The sequence below is a fragment of the Pygoscelis adeliae genome, unplaced genomic scaffold (assembly GCF_000699105.1).
Source record: "Pygoscelis adeliae isolate BGI_AS28 unplaced genomic scaffold, ASM69910v1 Scaffold38, whole genome shotgun sequence".
In the NCBI taxonomy this organism is placed as follows: Eukaryota; Metazoa; Chordata; class Aves; order Sphenisciformes; family Spheniscidae; genus Pygoscelis; species Pygoscelis adeliae.
In genome coordinates, this window is record NW_008825614.1 from 10,980,757 (window position 1) to 10,991,869 (window position 11,113).

General features: G+C 51.9%; 2 protein-coding genes across 2 annotated transcripts in view; one reads left to right on the forward strand and one right to left on the reverse strand.

Moving 5' to 3' along the window:
* Positions 1-4,074, forward strand: part of WASH1 (WAS protein family homolog 1) — a 48,365-nt gene extending 44,291 nt beyond the window's left edge. The window contains exons 8-12 of the mRNA XM_009332901.1: positions 743-947; positions 1,433-1,597; positions 1,956-2,114; positions 2,764-2,832; positions 3,421-4,074. Of these exons, the coding sequence (XP_009331176.1) occupies positions 743-947; positions 1,433-1,597; positions 1,956-2,114; positions 2,764-2,832; positions 3,421-3,572 (750 nt within the window). The 3' untranslated portion in view covers positions 3,573-4,074. The remainder of the gene's footprint in view (positions 1-742; positions 948-1,432; positions 1,598-1,955; positions 2,115-2,763; positions 2,833-3,420) is intronic.
* A 1,168-nt stretch (positions 4,075-5,242) lies between these two features.
* DDX11 (DEAD/H (Asp-Glu-Ala-Asp/His) box helicase 11) overlaps positions 5,243-11,113 on the reverse strand; it is a 19,186-nt gene continuing 13,315 nt past the window's right edge. Inside the window, exons 18-26 of the mRNA XM_009333030.1 lie at positions 10,731-10,803; positions 10,293-10,396; positions 9,345-9,494; positions 7,315-7,383; positions 7,036-7,136; positions 6,529-6,613; positions 5,842-5,917; positions 5,499-5,653; positions 5,243-5,374 (exon numbers count right to left, since the gene is read on the reverse strand). Of these exons, the coding sequence (XP_009331305.1) occupies positions 5,321-5,374; positions 5,499-5,653; positions 5,842-5,917; positions 6,529-6,613; positions 7,036-7,136; positions 7,315-7,383; positions 9,345-9,494; positions 10,293-10,396; positions 10,731-10,803 (867 nt within the window). The 3' untranslated portion in view covers positions 5,243-5,320. The remainder of the gene's footprint in view (positions 5,375-5,498; positions 5,654-5,841; positions 5,918-6,528; positions 6,614-7,035; positions 7,137-7,314; positions 7,384-9,344; positions 9,495-10,292; positions 10,397-10,730; positions 10,804-11,113) is intronic.

Sequence of the window (11,113 nt, forward strand, 5' to 3'; positions counted from 1 at the left end):
GGAAGGGGTGCTGCTGGTGCAAACAGAAGGGCCGGCCAGCCTGAGCAAAGGGTTTGTGCTCAGTGCGGGCATGAGGTAGGCAGTGCACCAACTCAGCTGCCCCAACACGTGACTGACCTTGTACCCATCACCTTGTAGTGGCCGTAGCTGGAGCTTTGCTGGTGCATGGTTGAGTGTGTGTTTTGGGGCTAGGGAAAGGAGCCTGGGAGCCATTTGCTCATCATGTTGGACCGGAGGAGACAGCAGTGTGTATAGCAAACAAAACCCTTTATTCACAGCACACATTTGGTTATCTTTTGCCTGTGTATTGAACACAAAACCAAACCTCTGTAACTACTTGGTTGTGCTTCTCCTGCATCTTAATCTCAGAAACGCTTCAGGCACCGTTCTCTTCTGGAGGAGAAGGGACAGGCTTATGTAGACTGCAAAAGTTGGTGCATGAAACCTTCAGAGGAGGAGAGAGCCCACTTGCAAGAAACTAGGAAGAGTCCTGCACCTCTTCCTCCTCCTGCAGCCTGCCTTTTCCAAGCCTGATCTGCAGCGGGTAGCCTCTGAGCACGGGGAGCTGCCACAGGACAAGAGCACGGAGTTGTAAGGGTAGCTGATGAGTGGCCACTGTACCAAGGCACAAAAGCCCAGCTCTGACTGCCGCCCAGGCTGTTGCCTGCAGTGCCCCTGTTTGCTGCAAGGGAAAGCAAGTGTGTAGTCACTGCCTTATCTTTTTGTTTTGGGTTTCTTTTAGGTAGCTGAAAATTACTTCTACGTGCCAGATCTGGGCCAGGTCCCTGAGATTGATGTGCCGTCCTACCTGCCAGACCTGCCTGGCATTGCTGCAGATCTCATGTACAGTGCTGATCTGGGCCCCGGCATCGCACCATCTGCCCCTAGCAGTGCTATTCCAGAGCTGCCCACTTTCAACACTGAGTCAGTGGAGCCTTTGCAACCAGGTATTTCCAATCCCTGCTCCCACGACCTTGTGAAGGAGGAAGGCAGGGATTGCTAGAAGATGGAGACAAGGCAGAAAGTCCCTTGGTGGAGATTTCAAGATGGATGTTGGAGATACCTCTGGCTTGTTCTTGGGCCTGAGTCAAAGCTGCAACTTGCTCAAGTGCTGGCCAGACTCCAGGCCCTTCACCTCCCTCACCCTCTGCACGGCTAGGGAGGAGGGGGCATGATGTGCAGGGACTGGCCTCGTGGCAGGATGCCCTTGGGCGAGCGGGGTGCAGCTGGGGAGGGCAGAGTAGGGGAATCTCCAACTCTGCCTTGGCCCTGCCTGCTGTTAAGAGATGCTGCACAGAGTGGGAGTGCTGTGCTGCACGGTGCCTGCTGAGGACTCTGATCTGTTGCCGCTGGGGCATGTGAAGCTCTGAGCTGAAGCTCTCAGTGTGCTGTCCTCTGGGGCACTTCAGATGCAACTTCTTTCATCTTTCAGACCTTCAAGACGCTGAGCTATTGCCGCCTCCTCCACCACCGCCTCCTCCACCACCTCCTGTTATGCCAACTACTGTGCCTCCTCCGCCGCCCCTGCCCCAGCCCACAGCCCCCTCTGAGCCAGCCCGGACAGCAAGCGAGGAGAGCAGCAATGCGGTGCCCGCAGGTAAGGGCTGGGCATCTCCACAGCTTCAGCAGAATCTTACTCTGACTCCGTGGCTTCAGCCTGTGTCCTTGGTTGGTTCCCTATGGCTTCCCAGCCTTCTGGCAGAGGAGAGAAGCTGTGGCGGGAGGGGAAGTGGCTCCCGCCTGCCTGGGAGCTGCAACTTTTCAGTTCCCCCTTGGTGGGGCTCCTGCGGGCTGGGCTGAGTGTAAGTCCGTTACTGAGAGGTGTCTGGGCTGGGGCTCACAGCCCCAGGCAGAAGCTGGCAGGGTATCAGAGCAGACCTTTCCATGGGGATTTGGCTGGGCCTGTAGCTGGTGCACTGACCCACGGCTGCTGCCTGTCGTTCCTGTCCCTGCAGCTTCGGTCCAGGGAGCCCCGAAGGAGGTGGTGAACCCCTCTACTGGGCGTGCCAGTCTCCTGGAGTCCATCCGCCAGGCCGGTGGCATTGGGAAGGCCAACCTCCGCAGTGTCAAGGAGAGGAAGCTGGAGAAGAAGAAGCAGAAGGAACAAGAGCAAGGTGCTGAGGCTGTTTGGCAGAACTGATCTTCCTTGCTCTCTGTCCCAGGCTGGGGAGGTGTAGGTCTGGGGGGAGACGGGCAAGCCAGGAGCACAGTGAACATACAGAGCGGAAAGGGTGTTGCCTCTCCTCACAGGCTGGTGTAGGTCTCAGGTGTTTCCCATTCAGCCAAAGCTCTGTGAACTTGCTAAACCCCATCTGCCAGAAGGGCATTTGTGTTTTGATGGAGACCCGCTCTGTCTCAGGGCATGCGTGGAAGTTTCACGTGTGCTGCATGGGGGCAGACACACACAAAGGAAACCCTGGGGCCAAGAGGGGCAGGGCCAAGCCGGTTTGAGCATGTTGGTTTAGGTAGCTGGGGAGGGTGTTGATGGAGCTGGTTTGGCAGAATGAGACGGCAAATGCCCAGCCCCTCTTGCCCCTCAAGGCATTCCACTCTTGGGTTTCCTCAGAAGATGCCGTTACCCTGCGGTGCCTGGTGTTTTCCTGACCTGAAACTGGAGTATAGTGGGAGAGATTAGGGGTGTGATACAAGATTAGAGGGTGGGTTTTTTTTTCTTTAATCTGAAGGCAGTATTGCAGGCAATCGCTGTAGTGCTAGGTTCAGACTGACGCTTCTTCTTGTCTGACTTGTTTTGCTCTGTTTCAGTGAGAGCAACAGGACAAGGCGGAGATTTGATGTCAGACCTCTTCAACAAACTGGTGCTGAGGCGCAAAGGTACTGTCCTGCAGGGTGGGCTGCTCCTTCCCCCTAGGAAAGAGGGAGAGCCCTTTCTGGCACCTCAGTTGTGTCAACCACAGCCCTAGAAACAGGAATAGAGACACTTTCCCTAGCAAGTGTGCCACAGCGTGGCACATCTTTACAGAGGGTGAGCAGGGGAATCTCCACCTCAAGTCCAGCTGGAGGCACTGGAGGAGGTTGTGTCCCCGAGGCAGAGGACAGGCTCTGAAAGCTACCTGTGAGGAAGGCACAGCGGTGTCTTCTTTTAATTCATGCTGGGGCAGCTGGGCCCTTCACCCTTGGAGGCACCTGAGTTGCCCCAAGGCCTTGGCAGGTACCCAGAGGATTTAGGGCCAGTGTCACCCCTCAGTGCCTGGCACAGGGCAGAGGAGGGCATGGACTTTCTCGGGTGGAGCTTTAGTTAAATGAGCCCTTGCGCAAGGCTGTGGGCTGTTCTGCTTGCCCGAGTCACCTGGGTGCTGGTGGGAGCTGTGGTATGAGGTGTGTTTTTCCCCTCCCCTTTGCTGAGCCTCCGTGTTCTCTAGTCCCCAGGTGTCATCACTGGTGCTTTTCCTTCCCTCACAGGTATTTCAGGGAAAGGGCCGGGAGCCTCTGGAAATCCCGATGCTCCTGGAAGTCCTGCTGGTGCCTTTGCTCGTATGTCGGACTCAATACCACCCCTCCCACCGCCACAGCAGCCCACGGGTGAGGAGGATGAGGATGACTGGGAGTCATAGATGGGGTCAGTTGTGCATCAGCGTGAATCCCAGGACTCTTGAACTAAGCACCTTTGAGAGACACCAGCCTGTGGAAGTACCTCCGGGAGGGTGAGCACTGGCGTGGCAGGGGGACCCTGACGTTTCTTCTTGAAGAAAGCGGGAGCAACAGGAGCTAACCGCTGCTGAGGTTATAGTTACCAATGAGGGTTTTTCTTCTGCTGTCTGCTATTCTCCACCCCAAATACTACATTCCATCTCAAATGCTGCTGCTGTGACTGGTGGCGACTGCAAAAGCATTTCTTGCAGGCAAACAGCCCTTGCCTCATTTGTCTCCTTGTGGCTTGCTTGCTGAAGCTCCTGTTTGCTTGGTTGTTGCTAGAAGAGAAAATGCGAGTGTGTGTGTGTCCCTTCATGGAGGTTTAATTCCTGGTGCCTCTGCACACGGTGGTTTCTCTCTCCACCTGGCTTATGGTAATTCTTTGCCTGTTGCTGCCTGAAAAATGTCAATAAAGTTGAAGGAAGCAGGCCCTTGCAGCCTTTGCTCTGGGAAAAGAGGGAAGCGTGCTCAATTAAGAGTGTCTTAAGGGAAAGCCCAGCTGTCCACTCTCATCTCAGGCAGGCGCTAGCCTTACAACCCAGCACCACCAACCACAGGGCTGGAGGGTACCAGCTGTTAGAAGCAGGCACCCCCCACTCCCGCTGCTGCTTTCACTGGGGTTAAGGCAGAGCTTATGCCAGACGGGGGGGCTCTGCACCCACTGAAGGGGCAGGAAACTCACCACAGAAGTTTCTCAGAAGCAGCTGTTTCTTTCCCTGTGGGGCTAATTAACATATAGGGAGTTGGTACCAGCTCTGTGTCTAATTATAAGTAAGTGCTTTCTCCATTGTGAAGAGCCTCAAGAGGTAGCATCCAGCTGCTGAAACTGGCAAGGAGGGAAAAGAAGCTCCTGGGAAGAGACTTGCTCAGGATGACAGAAAGAGCTGGGGACGGCTGTGGGATTACATAGCCGTCCCTGTTATCGCTGCCCTCCAGCACTGACCCATGACCTAGGAAAGAACCCCAGCAAGGTTACACACACAAAAAAAAAAGAAGTTTTACCGTTTTCCACAGAAAGTTACTTTGAATTCAAAAACCTAGGTAGTAAAAAGAGCAGAGCAATCCTGTGCTTAAGCATGATCAAAGGAGAGGTGCTGTGCTGCATTATGGCTATATCTTTACTCCCCTTGAAAGAATGAACCACTCCTTGAATCTACAGACTGCTTGAAGCAAGGTAGAAAGAAGGGGATAAGAAATGTTACGCATAGCTGCCCCGTGTCTTACCAGTCTGACTGTGTAATTCCAACATGACACAAACTAATGGCCTGATAGTTTACAATTCCTGTGAAAAGCTCTATGTTTTCATTGGTCATCAAGCATCCTACACTTGCTGGCTGATGGGAAAAGGCAGATGTGTTCAGTCAAAATAATTATACTCCCCATACTTAAGTGTTTGGGTTGAAAATATTTAATCGATTTAAATAAAACCTTAACAGCTGTAAATAAATAGGAGCCTGCCGCTACTACCTTCATCTGCCTCAGACCTACAACCAGTTTCCCTCTTGGTTATGGTGCTGAAGGCTCACCATCATAGTGCTCAGATACTGAACAGCAAACATCCGCAAAGGAGGCAGAAGGCAGAGATTCACAAACTAACAACTCCGTGGTACAGAAAAGCAGGAACCTGTGTTTCTTCAGGTGTTCTTCAGTGGTGTAGCGCAGAGTTGACCTACAGCCTGTTCTCTGGTCCGCATTGCAAAGTGCCTGACTTCCCTCGATGGAACTAGGAACACACAAAACCAGACAGTTTGTCCCTGGCCTTACTCTGAAGTGAAGGTTTGAGAAAAGAACAGATGAGTACAGTGGGAAACAGTTTTGGTAGCCGTACATAAGATACAAGTTCTGACCTTTCTTAACTCTGCAAACGCTGCTCCAAAGGCAGGTTTCACCTGGGTTCTCTCCCTGATCCACTGTGGCAGTTTGTTAAAGATGGCAGGGCGTGCGTACCTGTGGTCCAGGAGCAGGATGCTTGCAAAGTCCTTCTGATGGCGAATGGCTCTGCCTGTATGGAGTGTAGAACCACGTTAAAATGGCCCACTCAAGCGTTCGTTCTCAGGCAAGGAAGCTCATGTTCCCTGTTCATGTTCATCTGTACTTAGACTGATTGGTAATGCATCCTTCTTCCCACCCTCTTAGTTCAGTGCAGTCACATTTCGTATCCCCCAGCCTGTCCAAGGAAGGATGAATTACCTATCGACTGGTTTACTGCCTTCATGCACAGGTTTTCAATCAGCACTCTGCTAGGTGCCTGGCCAGCAGGTCTGGGCTGGAAAGGGAGAAACAGGTAAGACTGAACATGAGGTAGATGTAAATCAAACTAGGGAGTCTTAATGACAAAGCGAGGCAAATGCTTTTACCCCTGCAGAGTGAGCGGGTGGCCAAGCAGACCCCAAGCTGAGAGTAAGCGGGAACAGAAGAAAGGTTGCTGTCAGAAAACTATGTTGAACATTCACAAAAAGCCAGCCCAAGCCCCCCCCGAAGGCAGAAAACTCGTCCCCAGCTACCCAGGAACAGCATCTCCAGTGGGCAGTGAGAAAGAACAAGTGAGCCAAGAGGAGAAGTGATCCTGGCAAGCAGCTTCTACCACCCTGCCACCTCCTCTGGGGTGAAAGGACCTTGCTCCCCTTGGAACTCAGTGTTCCCAAGGAGCCCCAGTGGTGTTTCCCTCCACTGAGCTTCCTCCCTGTATTTAGGGCCACCTGTACACAGGCAGCATGGAGAAGCTGTGCTCTCGGTATCACACAGTCTGGGAAACAAGGGCAAGCTCAAAGAAAAAAAAAAAAAATCTTTGAAAGCAGCTCTGGGACTCGTGCTGGGAGGAAAGTTAAAACTAGAAAGCTGAAGTGAAAGAGGCAGAGGTGTAAGTGTCTCTGTTACCATTGTTTTGTCAAGCCAAGTCATTTTTTCCTGGAGCTCTGGAGATTTAATGTTGGGGTAAGGCATTCCCACCATAATCACACACCTGCAAGGGGCAAGGGAGGACTGCATTATTCTTATTGTCTCATCCTAGAGCACTTTGCCAATAGACTGATAAATTAGAGGTCACCGCACCCCTGAAAGACAGCCAGCCCTGAAAACCAAAGGCGGCAATAAAGCACAGCAGTCTGATAAGCACGTTATGAACGGAAAGCTGCAGAGGGATTCAGGGTGCCAGAACGAGGGATTATCTAGCACAGCAAGCCGAACTGCATTACTCACATGAAAAGTACTCTGGACAGGCAGGTTTTGCACCACCCCGCAGGCTTGGTCCCGTTGGTTTAAGCATCAGCCCAAGCCATGTGCTCCCCAGGATTTTCTGTCTATGCAAGTACTGATGTGTCCACCCTGCTTGGAGTCACCACACCACCAGCCCAGTGCTCTCCTTCCAAGGAGCAGCCTCCTTACCTTCCCAGGTCATCAGAGAAGTTGATCCCTTCGCTCATTTTGCCTCCAACTACGGAAAGCAGCAGTGCCCCCGTCATCTGTCCTCCTGCCTGGCTGCAGCGCTGCAGGAGAGGGACCAGCAACTTAAACCAGAGTAGGGAAGATTTCTGTGCTTCAGAAACACTCCCACACCTGGGCTAGAGCCCTCTTCCCTTGTTAAAAGCTGCAATGCTCTCTTTAGCAGCACTCCCATAGGCAGTTGGGATGCCACACTCCCACCAGCCTGCCAGCTCAGCTTACCTTTATGCACTTGGCATATTCCACCAGCACCTGCTCCACCTGGTTGGCTTTCTTAGGCTCCTGAAAGACCTGTCACAGGCACAGTACGTCAGTTGCAGCAACAGGAAGCAAACAGTTTAAAGAAAGCAAATCATTTTACTCCCATGCCATTAAACAGCACATGGAACTACGATCGGGGAAGGGCAAATTGCCCGAAAAAACAGCACCTTTCCCCTCCACCCTGGAAAAGCACGGCTTGCTCACTACAGCACTTTTCAACTGGGCTCTGAAGGGAGCAGCAGCTGCTCCTGCCCCTCCAGCACTCCCTTTCAGCTTTGGCAGGCTTGTCTAATTCTGCAAGAAGTTAAAAGTCATCCGAGAGCTGAAAGGCAGGAAAGCAACGTGCACCTCTTCCATCTACGAATAAAGATCCGGCGGGGTGAGGAGACCCTCCAGCTGCAAGATCTTGGAGGACAGTGACAGGACCAATCAATTCAAATCACCAATTAATTCCAAGTAATAGCTCCCCTTGCCCAGCGAATAAATTAGTTTTCTATGCAAAGCATACATAAAGTAATATTTCTTTATGTTATTCTAGCATGCCTAATTAGTCACTGAAAGCCCCTGAAGTTAATTGAGCTGCATTTTGATAGATGTTGCACCTTGGCCTAAATCACAAGTTGTTTTCCTAGTAAACAAGAGGTGCAACAGCCGTGTCTTCTGTGACAGTAAAGAACCTAAAGGATGTGTTTTCTCTCGGTTAGCAAGAAGTACTATCAAATTTTACCAGCCAGAATCAGTCTTTCAGTAGAAAAATAACTGGCAATTACAAATATAAGCCAAGACTATTTAACTTATTACACAGTAGCTATTTAATCCTCTGATTTAAATTAATTTTCCCTGTGTAATTGATATATAATCTCAGTGTGATGTCACCACAACCACCTCAGGAAAGACTTTAACCTTCCTCTGCTACTATATGATCTTGTGTGTGGGCAGCTGAAAGTCACACTTGCTGCACTTCTACCAAATTGCTTTGCTAATGCATATGCAATTTGCTGGAGACTGCAAAGGCCAAACAAGAACAAATCAGAGTTGAAAGGTAGAGCAAGCTGAGTGATTGTGGCACAATGCCTTGGAGGCACCAGGCAGACCACCGGGACCCTGACAGAACACACCTGAAAGGCACTATGAGTGACAGCTGTACAAACACACAGAGAAGCCGAAGCATAGTGCTTCCACCACAAAAACTTACAGGCAGAGCCATGTGCCAGAATGCCCGCACCAAGGCTGTGAAATACCTGGGACTGTGCTCTCCTAATCCACGCGGTAAGTTATTTACCTTTTAATAAACAGAAGTCACAGCTAGGGGATATGTCGTTCTTTCCCCCCTTCCCCCGGCACACGATCCAAGACCCCTGCCCCACACCCTGAGACAGTCAGGCTGCCTGACCTTCAATACCCAACTTTCAAATACTTGTGAGAGTCATTGCAAAAATTTCATATTTGCAGTGACCTCCCCGTTCAATGTTTCTCATCACTCCTTCAGTGGGAGTCAACCACTGCTAGTCTTTCAATTCTCCACTCTGCACCTCTACCAGAAGAAGAACACCGTTTGTCCTGTGAACTGCAGTCTGGTCCCATTCCGCCTAGCCCTCAGTTGTGCTGGTCTGTGTTCAAGGGGCACACAGCTGAGCCTGGCAGAAATGAATTCCCTGTAAGAGCTCAACCTGAACAGCCCCCCAGCCACACGGGAACAAGCTTGCTGGTTATGGAAAGTCAGGATTGTCTACCCCATGGCCACTACACAGCCTGTGCACTTGAAGAATCTGTAGCTGCATTTAATCTAATTTAGATCCCAGCTCAGTGATCAGCTGCCCGGGAAGTATCATTTATTCATTACTGGAGGGATTGGCTAGATAAACATCCGCGCTGCTCTGCTGTGCAGAGTATGAGAACAACTCAGCAAGAGAGGCCTGTAATGCATAGATAATTGTTTGATTTTTGAAACCTCCATTTAAAGTAGCAACTGCCCCTGGCTGCACAATTACCTTCTTCTTAGTTGCCAGGCGGGTGAGCAGCCCCGTCTTCTCCCAGTGTGCATACACCTGCTTCTCATATTCGTAGGAGGGGAAGAAGCACACCACACCCCCTGGGACCACATTGCACAGGTTGCAAAGGATTCGACCCGTCTCATCCATCTGCAAGAGAGACGAGAGCATATTGCAGCTGACAGGAGCTGCAGCTAATGCCGCTCCAATTCTGTGCTCAATCCCAGGATCACACCTCCCCTACGACATGCCTTGGGGGAAGGAAAAATGTGGGAAATTCGCCAGGTCTAAGAGAGCTCTCTAGGGGAGCTGGGAATCACCAAAAAGCTCTTCACTGCTTGGCCTCTCCTCCTAATCCAGGGTTTCTGTTACTGCTGTGGAGCAGTGGTCATTCAGGAAAAGAGGGTTTATGTTTGTTGTCGCAGTGGATGGGACCTGTCACACTAGAACAGATGTGGAAAGTTAGCTAGCACATCTGGTGGAGATTCCGCAGGGGCAGAGCAGACCTAGTGTCTGGCGTTGGGTGCTTACTGGCCCACCAGAGGAAGAAGGAAAAAGTGCGGAAACATCTGTTGCCGCCCCTGTGGTTTGGGCTGCACTCTGCAGGGCTGCCACGCTCCACTGTCACCGAGCCCTTCAGACTGTGAAGCACAGTCAGAAATCTCCTTCTGATGTTCAGCACGCAAATGCAGGATCTCGGTACAAACAAACAGGAGTTGCTAGTATTCCTCGTCTCCAGTAGCTACCTCTGGGCAGGCAGCTCAAAACCCCTTTTGCTGCTCCTCTTTCCCAATTACTTGGCAGCACACCTGCCCCAAATCCCATGGATTTCCCTTGCCATGGCTTTTGATCAGCCCACCTTTCAAACAGAGAGCACACTGTCCTACGAAACATAAGCACGTGAAGCAAAAAAGAGATACCAAGGAAGGGAACAAAGGAAAGACTGACCATCTGGGGCAGGTCTCTTGTCTGGTAGGTGAATTCCAGCTGCTGGTTGGAAGGACCACTGCAGAGGATTATGGGTAGAATGTTTTCTGGAGGAATCACATGTCCTGGAGACAAAAACAAGTAGTGAGAGGCAACATCACTGCTGTGTGCACAAACCCCGCTAGCTGAACAGCTTTACCTGCGTGCAGTGGGGGACACATTTGCCTAAGTCACTCAGTTGCCCTGACTCCCATTCCCTGAGCCCCTGGGAAGAAGGCACAGCACGCTGCCTGCTGATACTGGGGAAGCTCAGGGCGGAAGGGACCTCGCACCCCTTTGCTGCCATGAAAGATGCCGTGTTGCTTAGAGCGTTGACAAAACAGCACCAAAGGCAAACTGCAACACTCGGGTCCCGCAGAGACAGATTATGACCCCTCCCTGCCACCCCGGCACGCTCACCACAAGAAAACTCCACGACACGTGCAGGGTCCACACCAGCACAGGACAGCAGCTGCTCTCGGAAATCCGCCACCTATGAACCACAAGCCAAAGAGCGATAAAGCACCAGCGTCCCAAATGACACTACATCAGCAACACTGGTGCCGCTGCTCCTCGAGCACCAGTGCCGAGGGAGAGCTGGTCAGCTCCGTCCGGTGGGCCGCCGGCGCAGGGGAGACAGGCTCCCTCCGTGATGAGAAAGTCAAGGGCATGGGAACGCTGAGCACACAAGCCAGGGCTGGGAGGCGCGTTGGAGTCCAGGGCACGCAGAAGGAGGAGAAAGGGCCTGCATGTACATCCTGCAAGGTCAGCCACGGCCTGAAGCCGCTGCCGAGCGGAGAGCT